The sequence below is a fragment of the Mesoplodon densirostris genome, chromosome 16, assembly GCF_025265405.1.
Source record: "Mesoplodon densirostris isolate mMesDen1 chromosome 16, mMesDen1 primary haplotype, whole genome shotgun sequence".
Taxonomy (NCBI): Eukaryota; Metazoa; Chordata; class Mammalia; order Artiodactyla; family Ziphiidae; genus Mesoplodon; species Mesoplodon densirostris.
The window spans coordinates 36,455,648-36,480,517 of record NC_082676.1 but is presented as its reverse complement, the minus strand read 5'-3'; the positions used below and the strand labels follow the sequence as shown (position 1 = coordinate 36,480,517).

At 50.3% G+C, this 24,870-nt stretch overlaps 1 protein-coding gene across 7 annotated transcripts in view; it reads right to left on the bottom strand.

The window, feature by feature from the left end:
* Positions 1 to 24,870, bottom strand: part of CUX1 (cut like homeobox 1) — a 375,507-nt gene that overhangs the window by 290,743 nt on the left and 59,894 nt on the right. For all 7 annotated transcript variants that reach the window (XM_060078727.1, XM_060078730.1, XM_060078731.1 and 4 more), the window contains exon 2: positions 4,057 to 4,167. In XM_060078727.1, coding sequence (XP_059934710.1) covers positions 4,057 to 4,167 — 111 coding nt within the window. The remainder of the gene's footprint in view (positions 1 to 4,056; positions 4,168 to 24,870) is intronic.

The window sequence follows — 24,870 nt, the reverse complement described above, 5'->3', positions numbered from 1 at the left end:
TACATTCAGAAGATTCCAGAGACACTGTCCTATACTTAACATGCCTTATCAGGATGGCGTACTTGCTTGGTAAGAATATAAGGAACTTTTTAAGAAGGGGGATAGGATTTTATCCCCAGGGCCAAACCATCTGGCACGTGGAAGGTGCTCAAAAATACTTGTAAAATGATTAACTTATTACACACCAACTTTTGGAACACTCTGGGTGAAAACAACCTATATTTGTTGTGGGTTTTGTTTTTTTTTTAAGTTCCTTGAGCTGGCTTTGAGGAGCAGAAGACAACTGTATCTCATGTGTTTCGTAATATGTTTTCCAAGTTAATGCTCGTTAACAAACACGTACTAGACTCTCGGTGCTGGGCCTGTGTGGAGCTCTCCCCCCGCCACACACACACACACACTACTTACTACACATACATTACATACTACACACACTACATACCATACACACACAAACACTACACACACATAGCTACCCTGTGAGCTGGGCCCTGCCAATTACACTTTTTACAGATGATGAAACTGAGACTTTGGGAGGTTAAGTCATTTGCCCAATGACACCAGCCAGTAAGTCACCTGCAGCAATAAATATAAAAAGTGAAACAACCTAGAAATACCCCCCCTCAGTCTTTTACGTTCAATTATCAATCATAAACTCAATAGCGAATGGATGTTTAGTCACAAAATTCAAATTTAAAACGTTTTTCTTCGAAAGGGACTCTTTTCTGAGTCAAAGGAAGGCATGAAACTTCATATGCACAGTAACTGCATCTCCTTCAGATTAACTACAATTTTGAGTTTAAAAAGACAGAAGCAAGAATATCAATTGACTAGGAATGTATTCTTTTAATGACATAAAACTGAAACTGAAAGAACTTCATTCTAAACAAAAAATCTTCAAGGCTCCGGCCTCCGCGGTGCCTCTTGTGCTCCTGGCTGGTGGGGTGGGCACTGACCCGCCCATGTCCACACACACACACTCCTGCTCCTGGACCCGGGCTTTCCCAGTTGCCCTTGGGCAGCACCAGTCCAGAAAAACACAAACTCCCTGTCGGCAGACAGCTTCACTCACCTCTGACTGCCCCTTGAAGCCTGAACCTGCCTAACAGACTTACTAGACACTCAACAGACACTGGGAGGACAGTTTCTCCTTTCCCAGAACAAAGAGGGACATCAGGGTTTTCATCCAGAATCAACGCACTTGGTGTGACGCCAGCAAGACCAAGGGCCCTGGCTCTGCCCTGCCAGCCTGGTCCTCACTCGGTTGACTGTGTGAGGCATGAGGATGCCGGTCTGTGTCCACACCCAGAGATGCACCCCCGTCAACAAGCCAACTTTTTTTTTTTTACCCCTGAGAACAAAGTTCTAAGCAACCTTCATCTTCACACGTCCTATTGCCAGAAGTGTTCCCTCGACAGTAAGTGTTAATCTGTCCTCAGTTGTTTAATAATCAGAAGAAATGACTGATGTCACAGACGGATCAGGCTCCTCTGGACTGAAGCTCCAAACAAGGTGATGACCCCGATACCTGACCTGGGTCCCAGGCCCCACACTCGTCAGAGCCCCCAGACACTCCCATACCATAGGACCCCTAAGTACCGCCATCATGTACCCCGGAGGACCTCGCTGACGCTACCCACCCCCACCTCCACTGCAGCCTTAAGAGGTTTCCAAATCTACAGAAGACTCTGGATGGCTGGCAGCATAGGTGAACCTGTCTTCTCTACAGGGTCTTGCCTCCAGTTCCCATGGGAACCCCACACCAAATTCAAGGATGGGTCCGGGACTGGGAAATGCAGGGGAGCCATCACGGCGAGAGCCGGTGAGCGGCTTCACCCTTCCACGCATCTTGGAAATCTATGCCGCAGCGAGGCCTCCTGACTGTGGCAGGAGGAGCCCGAGAGGGCACCAGCCCGAGCCAGGGACAAGCAGGATGGCAACGTCCATCCCTTCCAGGCGGGGTTCTGCGTCCCCTCCTCCGTGGAAGACGGTGTCTAAAAACGTGCCCTGGCAAAACCTGCAGAGATATCTCCCAACCCATATCCTATAGCCCAATAAAAATAAAAACAAATTTAAAAAAAATCAAGAACAAACAAGCAAACAAAACGTGCCCTGGAAAGCAATGCCCCAAATGGCTTTTCCCCATCAGGCTGCTCCTCCCCAAGCCTCTTCCATTTACTGGGATTAGAAGATAAAATGCAAAGTTTGAGGCTGGGTTTCGTCAAGTAACTGGCTTGGGATTCAACACAGGCCATGGATGGGAGCCGGCGGCCAGTTCCTGCCAGACGAGCCCTGTTTAGATGTCAATGGAGGGACGGGGCCCGGTCGCTGAGCCCGAGGTGGCCGGAGGGGACACGCCCTTCCTCGGCTGGCACCACCTTTAGCTGACAGGACCTTGGGACCCAAGTGGAACACCCAGGAATCCAGTTCTCTCCACGGCACTTCCTCACAGGATGAATTATATTTACCTACTGCTGTCTGACACCTCAGAAGCATGACATTGCCCTTCTTTTTTAGATTTTTCTATGGCCACCCCTGGACATATGGTCACCAAGGGAAGGGCAGTGAGAACACAGGACAGCGGTGACAGCTAGTTGCTGGATCAGTGCTGAAGGTGGCTCGAGAGGCACACCTGACCCGGGCTGGTCTAGGGAAACAAAGTCAAAGACAAGAGTGCAAGAAACCCCGCGGCGAGACCCTCCGGGAAGGTCTGCCCTGAGCAGCCCAAGAGGAGGAAGGTGGCCTGTCGCTCGACTGCCTTCTCTGATCCTGCCTTTGCTCATGACATGACGAGGTGGAACGTGGAGACCAGCAGTCCACCCCCAACCCCCCAGCGGCATGGAGGACAGCAACCCCCAAGCCTGAATCACTCTGACCCGCGTGTCTGGTCCTGATACAACACGGAAGATCCACGTTTCAGGGCAGGGTGGGGTGGAGAGGGTAAGCAATGAATCTAAAATTTAAAACCCTTAGGTGGGTCTGCCCCTAGAGCCTTATTTCTTTCCACTGGACTACCACGATTTTTTCTCCTAAAATACTTATTCTGAAAATAGAGGGTTAATTCCTTGTTTCCCCAAATGATTCATAATAACACTCCCTTAAACAGCAAGCTCCTTTGGAGCACTTAAAATGGGTCCACTTTTAAGCAAATTCAATTCACACATCATTTTCCAGGACTATTATAAAAGTTAGAAGCATCCTCCCAGAAAGCAGCTTTTCTTCCAGGCCTGTTCCTTTGTTCTCCATGGAAGAATCTGGAGGCCTGGGAGCCAGGGTTGAAGCTCTGAACACCCGCCACGCACTCACACCTGAGTGGAGGGTGCAGGAGGCTTGGGTACGAGCCCATGGCACAAGAACCACTGTGGGTCCAACTGGCAGAAGCTCACGGAAAGCAATCCTCACGTCTGCTCAACTGTCTGTAAAACTCTCCTGTCTTTTTATTTCTTCTGAAGCCTTTGATAAGGACTCAGGGAACAAGGGACCAAGAAAATAGGACAGGAAAAGGCTGCCCCAGCCACTCTCAACACTGTCCTCTGAACACATACTTCCAAAAAAGAAAAATTAGAGGAGCTCACGAAGAGCACATTTCCAATGCCCTTTAAAGCATATTTCAGGAAACACAGAGGCAAGTAAAAGGCCAGACCAGACTAAATGTCTGTTTCGCAAGAAGCGTCAGCATACTGCATCCTTGGATGCATGCAGCCTGCAGGTGCCCCTCTGAGGCCCCGCCACCCGGCTCTGTCCCTGTTGTACTCACGCTCCCTAAGGACCCGGGGTGAGGTCCTGCCTACAGACATGAGCACACGGGCACGGAGGGGCTGGGGTCCCGCCCCTGGCTCCCCAGCTGGTTCAGCATCTGCATCTAGAATTCACTCGGGCATCAATCTGGTCCCCAGCCCGCAAAGGGGCTCGCTGTTGGGGCCAAGGGGAGCCGAAAGGAAGGAGCAGACGGCCCTGTCTGCTAGGAATGAAACGCTTACGACACGCCCTCCGAATGTGCGCTAGGACGGTAAGAGGCCCCCTCCCTTGAGAGCCAGGGAGGGAGATGCTGCTCACCTCTGGAGTGTTCTTCTTGAACTCTCGGCTCTGCTCGATGAGCCGCTTTCTCGACTGCTCGCTTTCATCCTGCCGGTTCGCCAATACTGTTGCGGTGGCATCGAGTTCCCTCTGCAGAGAGAAACAAAAAGGGAAGGCGAGATTGTAATTGCACTTTGTACCGCAGGAGAGCACATTTGCACCTGACCAGGGCACCGGGTGGCGGGATGGTGGGGGAGCCCGTGGCTCCAGGGATCACCACCTCGTGGCCCAGGAGGGGCTGGGGGCCAGCGGAAAGGGACCGGGGCACCACCAGGAGGCTCCCATCCGCCCCTGTGCACTGACTGGTTTGAAAAAACCAAACCCGCTCGGTTTGACATGCTGTGTATCAACAGGCGCAACACAAGTGACTGCTCCTATGACAGAACACGCGGATGCATTTTTTCTTGGCTAAAACCAGAGTCAGGCGAGTGCCCAAACACCACCCCTCCCCGGAGTCACTCGCTTCTGCTCTTCACGAGCGTCTTTCCTGCCACGTCTCTGGGCCCCAGTCCTGCTGCTTGATTCCAGGCTGCTCCCCAGGGCATCCTGTCTGACTCTCTGGGCCTGGCATCTTCTGTAGTCACATCTGATTTGCTTTTGTTCAACAGATAATTATTGTGGGCTTACTAGAGGCCAGACATCATGTTCAGGACCTGTTAGTTGTTTTCAAAAGGGACCTTAAGAGGCAAGTCCCAAGAATAAGGATCTCCAGCGTCGTGTCAACTTGGGAAACGAGGCACCTGGAAACAGTGTTATCCCCCAACCCTTAGACTTGCCCCTGAGCCTCTGAGAACCACCAGGAGTGGGTGGGCCTCTGTCACATAGAACAAACCGGCACGCAGAGCATCAGAGAACCTGTGTCCTAGCGTTGGAAGCTCTGGGAGGAGCAGCCAAGAGGCTCCACTTGAAACAAGCCTGCGGCAGATGGGCCCAGGAGGGTGGTGTCCTGGGCGGACAGCAGGAGTGCAAGGACACATTCCCAAAGCCACTGAGAGTCGCATTTTCGTGCTGGGTGGCTTTGGCTACTGAAGACACACACGGGTACATTCTGCTTAGGATGCAAGCGGCGGCTCCAAGTGGCTTCTCAGTGGTACAGCCCGTCGCCCCGAGGCCCAGCAGAGCTAGGGAAGGCGAGGAAACTCCAAGCTGAAGATCCATGCACAGACATCCAGGAAGCCAAGAGGCTTTCTACACCCACCCTCCACCCACCCGGCTTCCTTTTTGGCGGAAGTAACCAAAGACGTCTGCGAGCCCTGCTGCTGAGCACTTCGTTCATTCCGCTACAGGGTGGGCCGCTGCCAGACGGGGCGGCAGAGTGCTGGAACAAACATCTAGGGTGCTGTCAACTTGGAAATGGCAGAGAGTTTTTAAAGGGGTGGGGGGTTGGGGGGAGGAACAAGGGGGTGGGGGAGATGCCACCACACCGCACTCTCTCCCTCCTTCCGCGCTTCTGGCATTGCGGCAATTCTTGGGCAAGCAAGTCCAAAAGAATAACGTGGGCTCGGATTCAAGAACAGATGTCAAAGCTACTGCAGAAAAGAGGGAAACACTGCACATTTTGATAGACCACATTTGAAACACATCCCAGTCAAGTGAAGGCAGGGGGGAAAAAAAGAGCAACTGAAACCAATGTGGCAGCGTGGGGATGGAGACAGAGGAGAGAGCAATCGCAGATAAGCAGAAGGCTTCTCAAAAATATAAACAATCTGGTAAGGAGGAGGACTTAGACATCTATATTTAAGCAGCAGCAGCAGAAGTTATAAAAGGAGATTTCAAGAAAGGGGGTAAAAAGCCAATATTGAAATACGACAAAAAAAGTAAAGTTGATGTTTGGTTCCAATCACACACAGATGCAGAAAACTTAGAGAAAAACAAAGAGCTTTCAGTGAAGACCCTACTTCCTGGGGCGGGGGGGTGGGTGGGAGGGGTCACTTAATCAGAGGGTGTCTGGTGACTTCTGCCGACAGGTGCTGGATGCTGGAGGCACACGGCTGACTTCGGGGTCCCAGACCTAGTGGGAAGAACTCGGGGACCATGGGGGCAGCACTGCAGGAGATGTCGAAGAGCACACGGTCTGTGGGCCTCCCTGGGCCCCTCGGTCCCCCCACCTCTCACTCTGAGGTCTGTCCCAGCCCGGCATCAAGGGGTTCCGTGGGCAGATCCATCAGAAAGCCTGACTGTGGAGGGCTGAACCTGGCACAGGTCACTTGATGGAAGGGAAACTGACCCACCCCTATCACGGGGTAGCAAGGCCAGGGCGCCCGAGGTGACCTGCTGCTGGCAGGCAGGGACCCAGGCGGCGGGCCGGGGTGGGGAGAGGGGGGACGTGGGGGGCATCCCACACCCCCTTCGCCATGCGTGCAGACATATGCAGGCCCGAGTGAGAAACCAACAGGGCTCTCCAAAGTGCACCGGGTGCCGCCACCCACCGAGCATGAGCCTCTGCCACGCTGGGTCTGGCTGCTCAGGTTCAGGGCTCACAGTCTCAGTCCTGGAGGACATCAAGGCTCTGGGGACAACACAGAGGCAGGAGATGGCTATGAAACATAAGCCCAATACTGTTTTATTATCTACCCAGCCAGTCTATCCTCCAAATGTCACATATAATGATCCATTAACAAGGGAAATGAATGTTTCAGGGGAGTGGCAGTGGGGGTCTAAAATACAGAATCCTCAGCCCCTGAGTCACTGGTCACATGTAACAAGGAGCACAGAGAGTCCCCACATCTGAAAGGCATCAAAAATTCACAAAGGGGGGCTTCCCTGGTGGTGCAGTGGTTAAGAATCCGCCTGCCAATGCACGGGACACGGGTTCGAGCCCTGGTCCGGGAAGATCCCACATGCCGCGGAGCAACTAAGCCCGTGCACCACAACTACTGAGCCTGCACTCTAGAGCCCTCGAGCAACAACTACTGAGCCCATGCACCTGGAGCCCATGCTCCGCAACAAGAGAAGCCACCGCACCGCAATGAAGAGTAGCCCCCGCTCACCACAACTAGAGAAAGCCCGCTCGCAGCAACGAAGACCCAACACAGCCTAAATAAACAAATAAATAAATGAAATGTATTTAAAAAAAAATTCACAAAGAACAAAAAAACCCCAAACAAACAAAAAAAAGCATAGAACCAACCTCAATGTCCAGCAATAGCACATAGTGTATTGGCATATCCACTCAAGAACTATTTTGCAAAAATGCAATCCTACATACACACAATATGAGATGGAATGATATTCAAGATATATTTAAGCAAAAAAAAAGCAAAGTGCAAAACAATGCTACATTGTTTAAAAGAGTATCTATACGCATGTTTGCATATGCTTTGCTTGTCTCTAGAAAGATGGAGAAACTTGAAACTGTGCTTGGCTCTGAGGAGGCCCGGGGAGGAGGGGACTTGCTCTTCATGTATCTTTTGGCTATTTTGCTATGTATATGAATTACCTGATTGGAAAAATCGCAATATATATAAATTTTTATATATTTAAAATCTGCTAATGTGAAAAAAACACACACACATATAGTTACACAAACATATTTTACATGCTGCGTCCCCATATATGAGTGTGCGTGGTCTCCGTGTCCACCTGCCCAGGGACAGAGGCCTGGGATAGATGACCCCTGACTCACTCTGGTGATTCAAAAAGAGAGGCAAGTGTGTCCTTTGTCAAAACAACAGCTGTTTCTTGCACAACGTGCTGCATGCTGGCCAGTCTCAGGGCTTACAGACGAGTAGGAGGTGGCCAGTCACCAAAAACACCACTCAGTCAAGCCCCAACCTTCCCAGGGAAGGGCAGAGGAGGGTGTCCTCTCTGAACTGTTCACAACTGTTCTCCTGCCGGAAACACCTGGCAACCCCAGGTGCCAGGTGACGGAAACTGGTAGCAAACCCATGGGCTCTGAACAGGGGCATTTCCAACTAGGCCGAAAGAGCTAGAAATGGTAACAACAAAGCATCTTGCAAGGACGGCACCTGGCTGCAGAAACTCTGGGGTTTTCTTTCAAAGTCGTCATGGGATGACTGATATCAGGGGGCGACAAGGTCCAGGGAAAGACCTCTGGCTTTGGACACCTCACCCCATGAAACTGGGGAACTGCCCCAAGAGCTGTGGATGCTGCAATCCTGTTTTCCTCACTGACTTTGATTTCTGGGATGCTTTTTCTCCATTTCTGACAGATCCTCAAAGGGCAGAGCTCCCAACACTGGAAGTTTCTCTCTGCCTGAACTCCAGCCTCTCAGCCAAGTATTAAAGGCTTACTAACACACACACAAAAAGCGACCATGCAGCTGCCTATTTAAAAGAAACTTTGGGGGAAGTGTCTCCCAAAGAAAACATGTCTCTTAATAAAGTCAACGATCAGTTTGGAACCCCTGGCCTTTAAAGTGAATGGTTAGCTGTTGGTTTTAAATTGTGTGTGTGTGTGTGTGTGTGTGTGTGTGTGTGTGTGTGTGTGTGTGTGTGTGTGTGTGTGTGTGTGTGTGTGTGTGTGTGTGTGTGTGTGTGTGTGTGTGTGTGTGTGTGTGTGTGTGTGTGTGTGTGTGTGTGTGTGTGTGTCTGCAATGCTGCCACAATATTTGTGAGATCCTCTCTCCCTGAGGCCCCCAAGCCAGGCCTGCCAGTGCTCTGAGCACATGCACACAGGCCCTCTTTGCCCCCAGGGCCCCTGGGCTGGTGGGGAAAACACACCAGTCAACTGCATCAGAGATGCGAGTAAAGTATTGTCTTTTCACTGTCACTAACTTTGACTCAAAGAGTGGGTTCATCTGAGGCTTCTTCAGGGCTTATCTGTCAACTAATTAACAGCAAATCCTATATAAGAACTTAAAGTGGCTTTATTAGGGAAAATGGAGAGAGAGCACTTGTGCAGAAAGGGGAAGGCCAGCCATGGTTTCTGCATGAAGTAGGCCTTGGAACATTTTCTGTTTCGTTTCCTGCAATGGCATCACTGGACAAATGGAAGCTACTCTGACTAGAAAGGGGTGAAAGCCCCAAGCCCACCCACCGGCCTCCTTCCATCACCCCCTCCCTGGCCTCCTACACGGAACATCTGGAGACCCTTCAGACAGTGGCCTTAGAGAACCCTGGTTTGGATTCCAGGCTCCACCCCTTTTATATAACCTATGTGGTTTGGGTCAGTGATGTCCCCTCCCTGGAGATAACTAAGGTAATGCATGTCCACCTTGAGGCATGGTGAGCACTCCATCGAGGGGAGTTTTTCTGTACTATCAGAGCCGCACGCTTGACCTCAGGCTAGAATGCATTCTGCCACCAGTATCCCCAACTAAGCCGGGGGCTCCAGGGATGCACAGGTGAATTGGAAGTTGACCCTGACCTCCAGGTACCCACAGTCCAGCCGAGGAAACTAGGCAGGCATGGAAGAGCGACAAGACAGAGGGGACCAGGATGGTGGAATGAAAACAGGCAGAGGTTAGATAAGGCAGGACACACTGCCAGCAAGAAAGGGCTCCAGGTTTTTGTGAAAGATGCCCATCTCGGCTGGGGCCTGTGTACAGGTTGGCCTGAGTCTGCAGGTCACCCTCCACACCTCCTCCTCCTCCTCTGGGCTCAGCGAATCCCCAGTACAACTTCTGGTTGTGACTGGTGCTGTCAGAGACCATGAAAGGGGGCTTAGATGGAGCAGGACCCAGGTCAGGTCCCCCCAGGGAGGCTGGCTTGGGCACAGAAGTGGTGAAAGGGCTGCTGAGGGGGGGCTGGGGCTAGAATGGACACACTGTGTTCAGTTAGAAGTCACAGACACTGACCAGGACATCCACTGTGAGTACACACACACACACACACACACACACACACACACACAGTGCTCATACACCATATCGCTCTGGAAGGCACCCCAGGTTCAAGATCCTGGTGCCATTCCTCATACTGGGGAAGATGAATGGGCGGGGGGCCCTGTGAGGGGTTGGGAGGTCCTTTCACTGTGTACCCTTTTGTATCTTGTGGATTTTGTACACATAAATATAATGACCACTCCTAAAAAGTAAACATTTACCTTAAAATCTCATTTTTTCCCCTATAATGATACATGGGCTTTGAAGGACTGATAAGAGCCTATGAATGCCTCATTCCCAGCAAAGCCCTCATGCGGTCCTGCAGGAAGTGCGTTTTGTCCTATTCCCGGGTGTGTGGACAGATGATGGTCTCTGTTTCAAGGAGAACCTTGCAGAATTCCCTAGGGAAACGTTAATGTTCCCACTTATTTTATAAGTTTAGGTAGGGAACCAAGTCTGACCCTGTATCTCCCAAGTGTTCCTTCAGACACTTCATTTTTACCCATCACTTTCCCACTCACAGTCTTTGATTCACCACCGGGCGATACAAGGATCTGAATTCCGGCTACAGTGTTCTGTCACGTGATGTCAGGCTGCGGGCCAGCAGTCAGCATCCCCACCCAGGAAGCCACAGTCCTACAGAATTAGATGGACTTGCACGCGGCCCAGGAGAATATCAACAGAAGGCAGGCAGTGCAGGAAAGGGGAACAAATGGAGAAAAGCAGAGCAACCAAAGGCAGGATGGCTGGAGGTGTTGGCGTGTGTACAGGGGGCTTCAAGGAGGGTCCCTCGATGCCAGACCAAGGTGCCCTTGTCCCCTCATGGGTGTTGATCGCCACACAGCTATAAGGTCACCAGGACACACACACAGCCTGCAGGAAAGAGGACCTGTCATCCCTGCTCAAAAGCCTTCAGGGGCTTCCCAGGGGGCCTTGGTGAGACCACCAGGGACCACCAGGCCCCTCACTCACCTCAGGCCCTCAGCACAGGCTCTTCCCTCTGCTTGGAAGACTTTCCTTTCTCTCTCCTATGGAACCTGTCGGATCTCTGCTCAAACACAGCCTCCCCTGCCCCTCATGCCCCTCCCGCCCCAGAAGGTGTGCACCCAGCTCCCTAAACTGTGCCTGTCTGCAATTACGTATTGGCCTGGGTGCTTGTTTAACTCTGGGCACCCCATAGGCTGTAAGCTCTGGGAAGAACTGTTTTTGCTCACTTCACCTGGTGCTGGGGCACATCGTGGTCGGCCCTCCGTACCTGTGGGCACTGCATCCAGGGATTCAATCCACCAGGGGTTGAAAATATTCGAGGAAAAAAAATGTCCAGAAAGTTCCAAAAAGCAAAACTAGAATTCACCACAATCCCGCAACTATTTACACAGCATTTACATTGTATAAGGTAGTATAAGTAATGTAGAGAGGGTTTAAAGTATACGGGAGGGCGTACTTAGATTATATGCAAATATTATGCCATATTATTTAAGGGACTTGAGCAAATCCCCATGGATACCAAGGGACTACTGTAGTCAGAATTTGCCAAAGGAAAGAGTAAGCTAAAAAAAAAAAAAAAAGAAAAGAAAAAAACAAGGAGAAAGAAAAAGAATGGCAAAATAAACTAAATGCTCCAACAGAAGTTCAGAGCATGTGCAAAAGGGTTCAAAGGAAGAGAGGTTACTTCTGCTTGGGGGAAAAAAAATCAGAAACAGCTTCATGAAAATAATAGCACCTTTGAGAGAATTCTGGGGTGGGCAAGGATGCACACCGGACAGAGGGACCAACAAAGGGGGAGGGCACAAATTTAAGAACTGCAGACAGCAAGGCTTCCAGTCGGAAAGAGGGAGGCTGCCAGAAAAAGGCCGGCCCAAGCACTGACCCTTGAATGAAAGAGAACAGTCTAGAACAGTTCAAGAGGCGGTGGACGAAGGGGACAAGTTGACAGAGGCAACTTCTTGAAGGCAAGAACGGATGAGGAGGGAGGGCAGGGGCACCTGGAGGAGACCCACACCCTCCTCTGGCTCAACTTCAAAGGACCATGGGTGGCTCCTTGGATGGTACCATTTTTCTAAGAATTAGGATCATCTGGCTACGAGGGGCTCATCTCTGCTGAAGGCACCGGGGCAAGGTCTCCCCGCAGCCGAGGAAGCCACTGTCATCACAGCTCCACCGTGAGAACAGGAAACAGGAAAAACAGGGACAGGAAAAGTCCGTGCCAACAGTGCTTTGGGTAAAATAGGGAGCAGCAAAGCAGACGTGGAGGGCTCGCTGTTAAGGCTCTTCCCGGGCCTGTTGGCAGGGCCTGTGTCTGCTTCCCCAAGAGGGTGTCCCAGGAGGATCTTCCCTCAGGCAGGGAAAGCACAGCTCCTGGGGGCAGCCAGCGCAGAGCCCAGCACGCAGCAGGAGGGCAGCACACGCGGGCGCGCTGGGCGGACAGGAGGCGAGCTCTCTGGGTTAATCACACCCTGAGGTTCTCAGGGGACGGCCAAGCGGCGTGGGAACGTGCAAGGGACTGCCTACAGCTGAAGTTTCTAGTTGTCTGGGGGCTTAATCAAAAACACCGTTTCAACCCTTGCGGAAACCTGCACAGTGTAGTTAGCTACCTTCTCCCGTCTTGGAGTTTAGAGTCGAATGAACAGAAGGCAACCTATTGGCAGGGTCTCACAGAGCACAGTGGGGTTCCCCGTGCCCAGGGAAAGCAGAGAGAACAGCCAAGGATTATAGGAACTGGGTGGGAGGGTGGGGAAGCCGGCAGGGCAGCGCAGAGGCCAGTCTGCATACAGACTCCCACCACCTTTTAGCTCTGGACCAAGCCAGCCCTCTAACCTGAAACGGGAACGCTGATACACACAGAGCTGCTGTGAGGATTAAATAAGATGAAATGCCTGGTACGAGTGAGAATGTTAGAGCCCACCTCAAATAAAGATCATTTTCTCATGTTCCTTTAACTCTGAAGAAAAGGTTATCATATGTCAAGTATGTGTCATACATCTAGTATGTACTCGATATTTCTTGATTCTGGGAGATGACTTGATATTAATTCCCAATCTAAGAAATTCAAGTGAAACAACTCACTCCAACATACACTTACTGCCTGAGGTCTTTTCATCTAAAGGTGGGCTGGCACAGAGGTGGGGGGCAGATTTCTCACGTTTTTAAATAGAACTCTGATTTTGGATCGAGTGAATGCGTTACCTATTCAGAAAATAAAATTGAACAAAAATAAATACATCATCCTAACAAAAGCTACGACCCTTTCTGTGAATTCCTCGGCACAGAGACATTTCAAGAGAGAACAAGATTTTGTTTCTTATTGTTTTTCACCCCGTCGGAAACCCACTACGCAGAGACAAAAATGCCAGATGTATCTAACCAGCATTGCACTACACGTAATACTTGCCAGACTCTCATTTAAACAGTGAGATGTGAGAGATGGCATCTCGGTGATGCATAATGAAACACAGGCGATCAGAGGCCTGGGTCGCTGTGGCCCAGGACCTGTGCAGGGAGAGGGAAGGACACCTTTTAACCCTAACTAACAGGATTCTGCTATTAATCGAAACCAATGAAACTGCTGCCATCTGCCCAGTTCTGAACTACAACTATGTCTGTTTCGTAAGTTGCATTCTTTACTTGCTCTTTGGCCACATGGCAAAGCAAAACAAAATTCTGCCTTGGCAGCCTCAGCCTTTCAGGCACACACGGCTCCAAATGGCGGGAGTGCTCTCTCCCTCTCTGATCTTAAACTTCTCCAAGGAGCCCAAAAGCCTTACATGCCCCACCCTCCACCCCCACCCCAAGGTGCCACTAGGGTTGGTCCTTGCTGTCTGGTTGTCTCCTTTTCCTGGGCTATCACCTTCTCCTCTGGCCGTCTGGTTCCCGGGTTAAGTCTCTTTTCTTCTGCTTGTCCCCCAGGTCACAGCCTCTGCCATCCCCTGCTGAGGTGGCCTCTGGCACTCCCCGTCCCGTGGGCCTCAGCCCACTTGGGGGAGAGGCAGCCACAGGAGCTTGGCTAATCCCATGTCACAGATGAGGAGACCAAGGCCGGGCGCAGACGCGACGTACTTGATAACAAATGCCCAAGGAAGAGGCCCTTGACTCCGTGTCTTTTCTCAATCTTCTTATGCTTACTATACATTATAAGACAAATTCCAAAACTAAGTGGAATCTTGTTAAAATGTTAAATGTCCATGAAGGCTGATCTGGTTGGGGGGTGGGGGAGAACTTTGGCTAAAGCGTTCATTTCCCCGTCTAGCTCAGTGCAACTGGCCCACTGGTCTGGCTGCAGGACAGGAGACAGACATCAGAGAGAAACAGATCCGCCTAAACTCCCGGATTCACAATGGCGAGAGAGAGACTCGAGAGATCTCCAGTGGGCTGAGCTGCCAACCAATGAATTGGAACCAGGGACCAATTAGTGGAGTGAAGCGGACGAATGGGAAAGGCACTCTCCAAAACAGTGGCCACTAGCCACGTGTGACTCGAAATTAAATTACAAATTCCTCAGTCGCAGTAGCCGCACGTTGAGGGCTACTGACAACTGTATCCGATGGCACAGACACAGACCATTCCATCAACGTGGGAAGTTCTGCTGGACAGCGACAGTCTAGAAGGACTCTCCAGGTTCTGAGGGTAACATGATTAACTGCTACAAAGCACAGACTGCTGCCCCATTTCACAAACTGAGTAAACTGATGATCAGATGACCAGACTTTGCCCAAATCACACCACAAAGTGGCTGGAAATGAGATCTGAATCCAGCTCTGGGTAACTAACTCCACGGAAGCCGAAGCTCCTTGAGGTAAATAAACCCCAGCAATGCCTCCTTCCCAAGCTCCAGCTTAACGCACTTGACTTTCTCCAGGAAATAGGAGGCAAGGCCATGGGCTAAAAATGAGGCAGGAGCAGGAAAAACGTGTTTTAATCTCAAAAATAATTATGCCACTGCCAAAAGGAGTGATTCCAATCTCATCTACGCTGGTAAATGTTTTCCTCCTAAAGTATTTGTTTCAGAAATAAGCCTTTAATTTGAATACTTTAAGAGCCAAAATTTCTGTCTGTTGAAAATATTTATTTCTATTGTTTGGCAGGAATCAATTTGTTAGGGCACCAGCCACTCTGGCAAAGGTTCCCTTCCACTTCTCTGGGAAAACACTTGGCGGCAAAGCCATCCACCGCCCTGCAGCTCACTCGCTCTCTGCCGGGGCTGCCCCGGCCACAAACATCTGCCGGCGCAGACGCAGGCTGTGAATCAAACCCAGTGTGTGTGCAAGGACAGACGCGCTTTGGGGGTTACTAGGAATACATAGCTGGGCTCAGTGGGCAATCAGCTGAAAGTGATTTCCAGGAGCAGAGGACATTTTCTTTAATTATTTTGAAGGTGGTAGAAGACCTGGGACCCAATATCAGGTGATTTTTCACATAGCCCTGTCTCTCCCACCATTAGTGAAGTCTAGGAAGCAAGCAGCAGAATTTCAGGAAGAGCCAGGTCCATCCTGCCTATAAGAATCTGGACAGGTCACCAAGATGCCCTGAGCCTTGGTTTCCTCATCTGTAAAATATGCCACCTACCCTGGCTCGAAGGGTTGTTGGAAAACCGCATGACATAAAGAATAAGAAAAACTCTTGCAAGTTAAAGAACTTCCACAGAAATGGTAGTTCTTCTTATCTCCTGCAAGGATAAAGTATCCTACAAATTCCTCACTTAGCTCCCTTTTTTATACACTACGGGGGTGGAGGGGGGCTTAAGAGACAGAGCATGAAAGTTAAAAGCTCTCACAGTTACAGGTGAAGTGTTAATAACTTCATTTTGGAACTGTCAGACTTGGTTTTTTTTAAATCACAGCTGTGGCTTGCACTAGCACTCTACCTGTAGCTGTGTTCCCTTCTCACATTTGAATTAGCAAATAAGAACTCCAGAAAGCTCTCAAAATGTTTTTGCCTGGAATTTGTAAGTAAAAGTTGAAAGACGCCAAGTGGCTCCTGGGGGAAACCAAACCCCTAACAGACATCTACCAACAATGCTGAGCAGGTTCATTTGAATAGCTCATTTCAGACCAAGAGATGCCACCTCTGAGCCAGCTTTGATTTTATTTTTGCAGTTAACTTTCAAGCGAGCAAGGTTTACAACATCCTGCCACTGGCTGGATGGCAATGGAGAACTGCTGCCCGCCAGATAGCCCGACACAGTGACACTCGTGTGGCAAAGTGAATGTCGCACGTGAGTCCTTCACTCTCTCCTGGCACCAGGGCTGCTGGGCGCTATCAGGGAACCAGGGTGCTGGGCAGCAACAGGTGACATCACATGAGGGCGCCCGGTGCCGAGAGCAGGGATGTGATCTTAAAGGGGCCGTTTCAATCCTCAAAGAGTTTCACCTTTGGCTATTCTAGAGGGACATCCGGGAAGAAAAAAAGGGCTGCTCCGGGAGCTGCCCTGGAAGTGCTGCTGCCAGTCTGCCCACTCCACCCTGTCCGGGGAGCTTTCTAAAAATAAGCTGGAGGGGCACTTTATTTATTTATTTATTTATTTATTTATTTATTTTAATATTTATTTATTTGGTTGCGTCGGGTCTTAGTTGCGGCTTGCCAGCTCCTTAGTTGCGGCACACGGGCTCCTTAGTTGTGGCATGCATGTGGGATCTAGTTCCCTAACCAGGGATCAAACCCGGGCCCCCTGCACCAGGAGCGCAGAGTCCTATCCACTGCGCCACCAGGGAAGTCCCTGGAGGGGCACTTTAACTCAGACTTTATCGAGCCAGCTACAGAGCTATTGTTAACTCTCTAAACTCACGTGAAAGGATGAGGACACACAATTGACCAGCACAATTACAGCAAACTACTACTGACTCTGGAATGGGTTCAGATACTCGAATCCAGCGCCCTCAGCCAGTGCAAGCTCTTGCCCAGTGTGGACAGGTGACTCCACGGCCTCCTCAGTGACCCGTGAGGGCTGGCGGGGGTGGGGGTGGGGGTTGTGGTTGTGTGTGTGCAGATAGAAGCAGGGGCTAGTTCTTGAGGCAGAAAATCAATGCCAATTACAAAGCGTTCCCAACCTCTCTGTGACACCTCCAAGTTCAGGGTCTCATCACCTGTTTTCCCCAGCTCTGGGTGTTATTTCTTAACTACACAGACACCCAGAAGATTTCTGAGCTCAGTAAAATGACGCCACTTGTTTTGGCCCAGGAATGACATTTCTCTATACCCTCTGTTCTTGGTTTTCTGTGTGATTTCTTGAGGAGCAGCGGGGAGGAGGTGGTCCTGATCTGCTCTGGGGTCAAAAGGCAGCTCCCAGCAGAGTGTGATTTATAAAAGGACACCTCTCACCCCATGGCCTCCTTGGCAATATCAGTCAGAGGCGGGGACCCCAGGGCGCTGCCCATGCAGCATCAGAAGCAATGCTGGCCAAGCGGCCTTGGTCACACTCTCTGGCTCTTCCTCTGACCACGTCATCCCATCACAGGCAGGAAGCCACAGGCAGTACTGTACAAGCAGCAGCCACCGTCTTCTATGCCAGCAAACATTTGAGGCTGCCAGGCTAATGTAAACATAAAGGAAATATTGCCATAGATCCGAAATGGTAATCAAGCTCTTCAATCATCAAAAACAAAAGCAATCAATCGTGTCCCGCATACTCTACTTCCTAATTCTGGAAAGCACACCCATATATTTATCCTATCAAGATTTTCAGCAAGAACTGAGACAAAAGAGGACTTCCTGCTTTACTCCCAGCTATAAAACTCCATCCCTAAGTGTCCGCTTAACGGGTCTCACTGGATTTCTAGACACCTGTATTATACTAAAGAAACTGTACATAATCGCCACTAGCAAAGGCTTGTTATGCACGGCTGCAGCAGGAACCCCTGAACTGGGGAGGTCCCATGAATCATGGACTAACCATGAAGACTCTGCTTGCATCCCAAAGACTCTCAGAAGAAAGGATGTGACTGGTTTCAGAGACGGTGGGATCAAGCGTGCACACCTGTGTGAAACGAGGGCCAAAGGAAACCAAAGGCTTCCCTCCCCTAGAACAGCCATTCAGCCCAAATGCCCCAGGACGCTGCTCCCCTCCCACCCGGGCGCTTAGTCAACTCATCCATCCAGCAGGGGCATTCCCGAGCTCCTCCTGGAAGGACAAGACAGGGCACAAAAGGGCAACAAACCATACCAGTGCTCAGAACTCACAACCAAGAAAGATAGCCAGATGCCGTGAGGCAGGACATGCCAGAAGTGGTTCTGAGACAGCTGGGAGTTGAGGGGGAAGATCGGGGAAGACTTGGGACTTCCCTGGCTGTCCAGTGGTTAAGACTCCGTGCTTCCAACTGCAGGGGGCACGGGTTCAATCCCTGTTTGGGGAACTAAGATCCCACACACCCTGAAGCGCGGCCAAAAAATTTTTAAAAAAGCAAACAAAACCAAATACGAAAACAAAAGATCGCCGAAGACTTCCTAGGAAAGGTAGCAGGGGACGGTCCCAAAGGATGGGTGTGAATTCTTTGGCGGGGGAGGGAGGATTCCAGAAGGCAAAAAATGGGCAGAGAGACATGATAAAAAAAAACCCTCTGCAGCTACAGTTATCAACTCATGCTTTACACCCCTTGTCATTTTTCATCGCCACGGTGGTCCTACAACAGCCATCACTCCTGTTCCACCAACGAGCGAGGATACTGAGGTTCAGAGGTGAAGGGGACCCGACCGAGATCACACATTTACGGAGGGAGACGTAAAAGGCCACGTTCTCTGCACCTAACGCTGCTCCCTCTGCTACAGAAGGACGCTCTTGGAAGCGCACCAGGCTTGGGGCTGACGTGGGGGCGGTGGGCTCTGGGGGCACGAAGGGGGAAACCCTGGGGTTCCTGCCTCTTCTAAAGCTCTGTGATGATGTCCTAACGGTGGAACTGGTGACGCGGTTCTTCAAATCCCCCAGCCTCCCTTTTCTGTCGTCCGACCCCCTCCCCTACCCCAGGGATGGGGGCAGTTCCCTCAGCTTACTACTGGTGAAAAAAACAAGACAGTGGGGTCTCGAGACCAGAGCTACTTGTTATTTGCTGGGTCACTAAGAAAGGCAGGAAGTGTATCTAGGGACAGCGCGGGGGCGCCTCATCGGAGCCCTGAACGTGCATCTGACTCTGTGTTGAACCCACGTGTGGCTGACTCCAGGCTACTGAGGATCACTGCCGTGCTTTAGAAAGATCATGCTGGCGGCGACGGGGAGAATGGATTTGAGCGAGGAGAGGCTGAGAGCTGGTCACGCGGTTCAGAAAAGAAGCCACGGGGCGAGGGATTTTGCCACCCCGTAAAATCTGCTGTGAGATCAAGAAAAAGGAAAGGAACCAGAAACGTCTCTAAAAGAATCCTGAATTGGCTTCAGTCAATAAAGTAATACAGGAAGCCGCCGCAAGAAGGGAAAATAGGATATACTAAAATGGAATTACAAGCCTGGCACTGAAAGGCGGTGGGGACTTTCTCCACCCCGGCTGCTGCCAGCTTCTGCCCCCGTCCCCCCTGATTTACATGCTCATGGGGGTCCCAGAGCCAATCAGCAGCGGATCTGTCAAATCTGACTGCTGGAATAAAAATGGAAAGGCCGAGTGGCAGCCGTAACATGGAATTTCCTTGTTTTTATTAGTTTAAGGCTCTTAAAGAGTAACTTTTACATTGGGGAAAACTTTTCAAATATGTACTACTTGCAACGTAGATCCAGTTACCTCTCACATGTTTTCAATCATTCTGCTTGCCAATTTTACTAGTTATCAAAAGACATTTGTGGTTTAAAGCAGGGGAACGGGCTTCCCCCTCCCGGCACATCTGCCCTTCCCGCGGTGACCTCACCCTGCTGGATCCCGAGCCCGGCCGGCTGCCAGAGGCCTGATGGGGCAGACAGGGGCGCGCTACTGGGTCCCACAGCTGGAGGATGGTGCGACGGATTATTCGGCAGCTCTGGCACAACAGGGACACCTGGGTGTGGACTTTTTTTTTTTAAACAAAAAATATTGATAAAATCCAGCTTTTCTGCATTACTGTTCCTACTTAAATGAATCCGGGAACGCAAGTTTCTCTTGAACCGCACACACACCAAAAAAACCCCATGGTTCCTCGGTTTTCGATTCTTACAGCTAAACCTATGGAGATCTGGGTATGGAAAGGGGCTGGTCGTGCTGCGTTCTGGGTGTTATTAAACACTGAAGCCGGTCAAGAAAAGAGCCAAGTGTTTACGATGCCCCCACGTGCGATGCTTAAACCAGCAAAACTAAGGAAGCCTAGCTCGTTCTTCACTGTTAGAAGTCTCCTCGTTAACCGAGAGCAGAATCCCCAGACTCCAAATAAAGAGCCTCTTGTTCTCTCCTTGCTGCGTTAACCCAACACACCCAGGAGTGGCTGAGCCTTCAAGGTGTCAAACCACAGATGTCTAATATCCAACGGTGTGGAGCTCCATGCTGTTACTCAGAGGACAGAGATGGGCGGCGGATGTCTGACACCCCACTGAAAACAAAATGAAACACACAGTGTCCTGCATGGTTTACTTGACGTACATTCAGAGGAAGACCTAGGAAGACAAGAGGAAATCGGGTGGGTGTGCTGGCTAGAAGGAGGCTGCCCTCCCGGCACCACATGCTCCACACGTGGCAGCACGTGCGTGACCTACTTTGTACCAGGGTCAGAGTCCCCCGTGGAGCCAGGTGGCCTCTTATTCTTCACGTGGACCGAAGGCAGGCCTTAGGCATAAAGGACTGACAGCTTGTGAGAGATCGCTGCCGGTGGGTCATGGCTAGTGGTCTGTGCGTTTCTGGTGTGAATATGTACTTTCCCCCGTAAAGACAAAGAGGCAAACAGACCCTCTGAAATGAAAAAGAACCACACATTCGGTTTGTTAGGGACGGGCTCCAAATTTCCGGAACAAACATTTATTTTTTAATCAAGCCAATTTTTTTTTCCCATTTGAAACCTGTTAATTCCATGACTGAGAATTCATCAAGTTTCAGACTGGAATTAATTTTAACAAGGCTTTATATCAAAAATATTAGTCAATGGAGCTGTGGAAGTGACCTCACTTCACACTGTCACTGGAAAGTCTGTGCATTCGAGTTCCCTTCAGATGGTGGGGTTCATGGCGATGGAGTGGGGGGGCCGCTGTGAAGCTGAAGTGTGTGAGCTCCCCGACTTGCTCCTGGGGGCACGCGGAGCTGGGGGAAGCCACGCTGGCAGCCTGGTCACTGGCCCTTTGCACACAAAGCTGACTGTGGTTACTTCCCTGGGCGGGGAGGGGACCGTCACCGCACACACCCTCTTACTTTTCAACACGTGCAGGTTGATGACACACCTACTCTGGGTGGGGACCATCCCCCCCACCCCGACCCCACCCCACCCCCGTGCTTGGTGGTTCTTTGTCCTATCGCCGCTTCCCCACCAACCCCCTTTCTGAGACTTCACTGCTGTCACGAACACCTCTGCCCCGCCTTGGAAAGCAGCTTCGCTGCTTCAGGCAAGCTGGAAATCGGGAGGCTGTCCATGTGGTCTGCTCTCCTGGGGCATGGATCCTGCTTCATCCTGTTGGTGATACAAGGAACTGTGGCCCCTGAATCCTCAGGAATGTGTCCTCTGACTCACTACCACCACTACAATAATTAGGCAACAGCTGTCACCTCTTCACTGATTCTGCCTGAAAGATCACTGTGACATCTCTTGGAGTCAGGCTTGGCTGGGCACATCACTGCAGGGAGCCACGCGAGGTCCATCCTGAGGGCTTCAGAATTTCCGTCACTCTCCCTGTCCGCCTTCCCTAGATTCTTTAAGAATTCGGGCTCCTCTTGCCCTTGGAAGCTGAGCCAAGCCCTGCTATGGGGCAGCCACTCAGCAAACCTCACTGACAGGCCTGCATCCGTGGACAAACATTCTGACCAAAGTCTCCACACCCCGTCTCTTTTCCCTGCAACTCCGGGCCTCAAAGAGCAGCCAGCACCCCAGGGCAGGCTCAGTGTTCCTACGGCCATGGCCTTGCGAGTCCCACCGTAGCTATACTGGGGTGGCCTCCCTGATGAGTTCCACCTTTTCCTGCAAATCTCCAGGAAAAGCATTTCCCACGTCATTTCTAAAATTTCTAAAATGCCCAGCCTCTAAGGAGCCTGGAAAGCCACCCAGGGCTCAGCCTGGGGCCTAAGGCTCAGCGAGGCCACCGTCCCCGCGCTCAGGCAGCAGCCACTGTCCACACACAGAGAGCATCGGGGGTGGGGACGAGAGGCCAGCGGAGCACATACTAGGCCTACAGACACTATGCTTCAGCTCACAATCAAAGCAGCTCCTTGTCTCCAGGGCTGTCTGCTCAAAAGACATCCTTCGGGGCCCCCCAAATGCTCAAATGGTTCCCCCTTCGCAGCAGTTGCGCCTCCCACCGTATGATTTACTCTCTCGGAGTTTTATGCAAGGCCGGTGCTAAAGCACGCCATGACTTGGGAATCTGAGGGGCTGCAAAGGTCCAAAAACTGCTCTGCACTTGATAACGCATTGCCAGAGCACTTCTGCTCTTAAAAAGCTGGGCCATAATTCACGTACCTCTGCAGGCTGGCATGACATTCTGGTCACACCTTGCCCAAGTTTCTGAGGAATGGGGATACTTCTGGACTTGTCAGCGGATTTAAATTTTTTAAAGAAATCAACACCGGGCTTCCCTGGTGGTGCAGTGGTTGAGAGTCCGCCTGCCGATGCAGGAGACATGGGTTTGTGCCCCGGTCCGGGAGGATCCCACATGCCGCGGAGCGGCTGGGCCCGTGAGCCACGGCCGCTGAGCCTGCACGTCCGGAGCCTGTGCTCCGCAACGGGAGAGGCCACAACAGTGACAGGCCCGTGTACCGCAAAAAAAAAAAAAAAGAAATCAACACCGTCCCCACAGAAGACATCTTCCTACCTGGCAACCTGACCGTGGTGATGACACACCGAACCCGTGCAACCTCCTGAGTGTGCCAAGCGGACACGTGGGCCAAGCCAACTTCAGAGCAGAGAATTTGCCGCTCATTTACTTCCCCAAAGCGATTCAGATTCTAACCTGAATGTATATTTCACACAGTACCCAAACTTTTAAATATCCACAAGAAGATTTCATTTTTATAGGCAATAAACATTAAATCTAAAGGACTGGGACATAAAACGTGTTTTAATACCATATAAATCACCTTTCCCTAGAACAGACTACATCTCTGAAGGCTTTAAAGGACTGCGATATAAATTTTTATGGCAAATTATCTACATAGAAATTATCTGCACGAGATGCACTTTCGCTTTCCTTCTCATTTACATAGTGCTGACAATCTTTTCCATCACAACAGCCAACCCACTTTGGGGGATCCAACGGAGGGGAAAAATACTGGAGCTCCGGTGGGTGTCGGCCTCCCTTCCTTCCTTCTGCCCCTCATCTTGGTTTGATGCAACTAGGTCTGACCATCTTTCTACAGAAGAGTCTTTGGCTAACCCTCAGCCCAGGTGGGGTATCGCTGGTCAAATGATGAGAGAACATTCTCGGGCTGGGCCCCAAACGTACTTTCCTCCAAGCTTTTCTCGAACCAGAAGCCAGCCAGCCTGGTTCCACAGCCCTGGAACTGGTGTTTTTAGAACTTTCTCTGGACGAGGCAAGTCTGTCACATGCACATGATTTTGTTTTCTGGATTAAAACTGCAAAAGGAATCCCAATAAAAGGAGAGACTAGGATTCTTCTACCAGAGAGCAAAATTGGATAATGTGATCAACAAACATTTTATTATATTAGTGAGTTATAAAGTTTACAACCTGACCCCCAAATACAAGGAGACTGAGAGTGTCTGTTCCTTGGAGAGTTATTTTCTAGTAACAGAACGAGGAAAAGTAGCAAATGTGCCTGCTTTCTGGCCTGCTATTAATCTGAGCCAGCTGTCTGAACAAGGAAAAAGAGAAAGGGTTTCTGGAACTATTCTCCCTCTTGGTTTTATTCATATAATAAATAGTGAAGTTAATTTTTTGAGCTTTTCATCTAGGATAGTTTGAGGCTCTTCAATGGTCTAAAAATTTAAATACAGCTCTCCCTTATTTCCTTGCAGGGCCTAATTAAACAAAAATAGATCTAGCAACACAAAATCCTGCACCAAAAATGAAAAGAAGCATTCTGGCAAAGGGGCACCAATTTTAACTGACTCTAGCTTGGATATATAAGCATTAGCAACAGACTGATGGGAAGGGAAAAGGACACTTCAACAACATTTTTCAATTAAACAGTCACATTCCCATGAAAGAAAAATCCACATAGATTTTTAGGCTGCATATATATAACGTGGTAATGACCAGCCCATTTCCTCTGGCTCATTACAAAATTTTCTTGTTGAAGTGGCAATTTCTGCCCTGGACACCTAAATAAGGGTAATCGGAAGCCCACAATAAGTTTTGAAAAACGGGACAACCAGAAGATACTCTGGGATACGATGACAGAAACATGCTGTTTCGCAAATGAAGGAAGTAACATTTTCTCTCCAGATTAAAAGACACTTGAAGCCAGCTAACAGCAGCTTGCGTAATCCTATTTAAAATGTGCTAAAGCATCACACCACTTCACCAAATGGGAGAAAAAGGAGCATCACTAGCCCTAAAATTAAAAGAATCTGACCAACAATCTGCTTCTAGATACAGCTTTCTTAAGAAGTCCAACTGCCCTCGGCTTGCCGGCGGCCAGCTCAGAGCAAGGAGAGGGACAGAAAGAACGGGGACAAACTCTCCACTGAAACTCAAAAAATATGCCCTGGGATCCGACTCATTCAGTGAGCCCTGAGTGAGTCCTCCACCTCTGACAAGTCAATTTGTAGGAACAAAAAGCTAAACTGTGCACTGCCCTACCCAGCTGGGACTTCCAGTGTTCAGTGTGCCAGACAAAAGGTACAGCCCAGATCATTAACAGTGACAACCACAACAAACCCTTCAAAATAATTCAACATTTATTGACACTCTGCAGTGGAGGAGACAGGAACAAAATGAGCAGACGCTCTCCATACAGAAATCCAACACT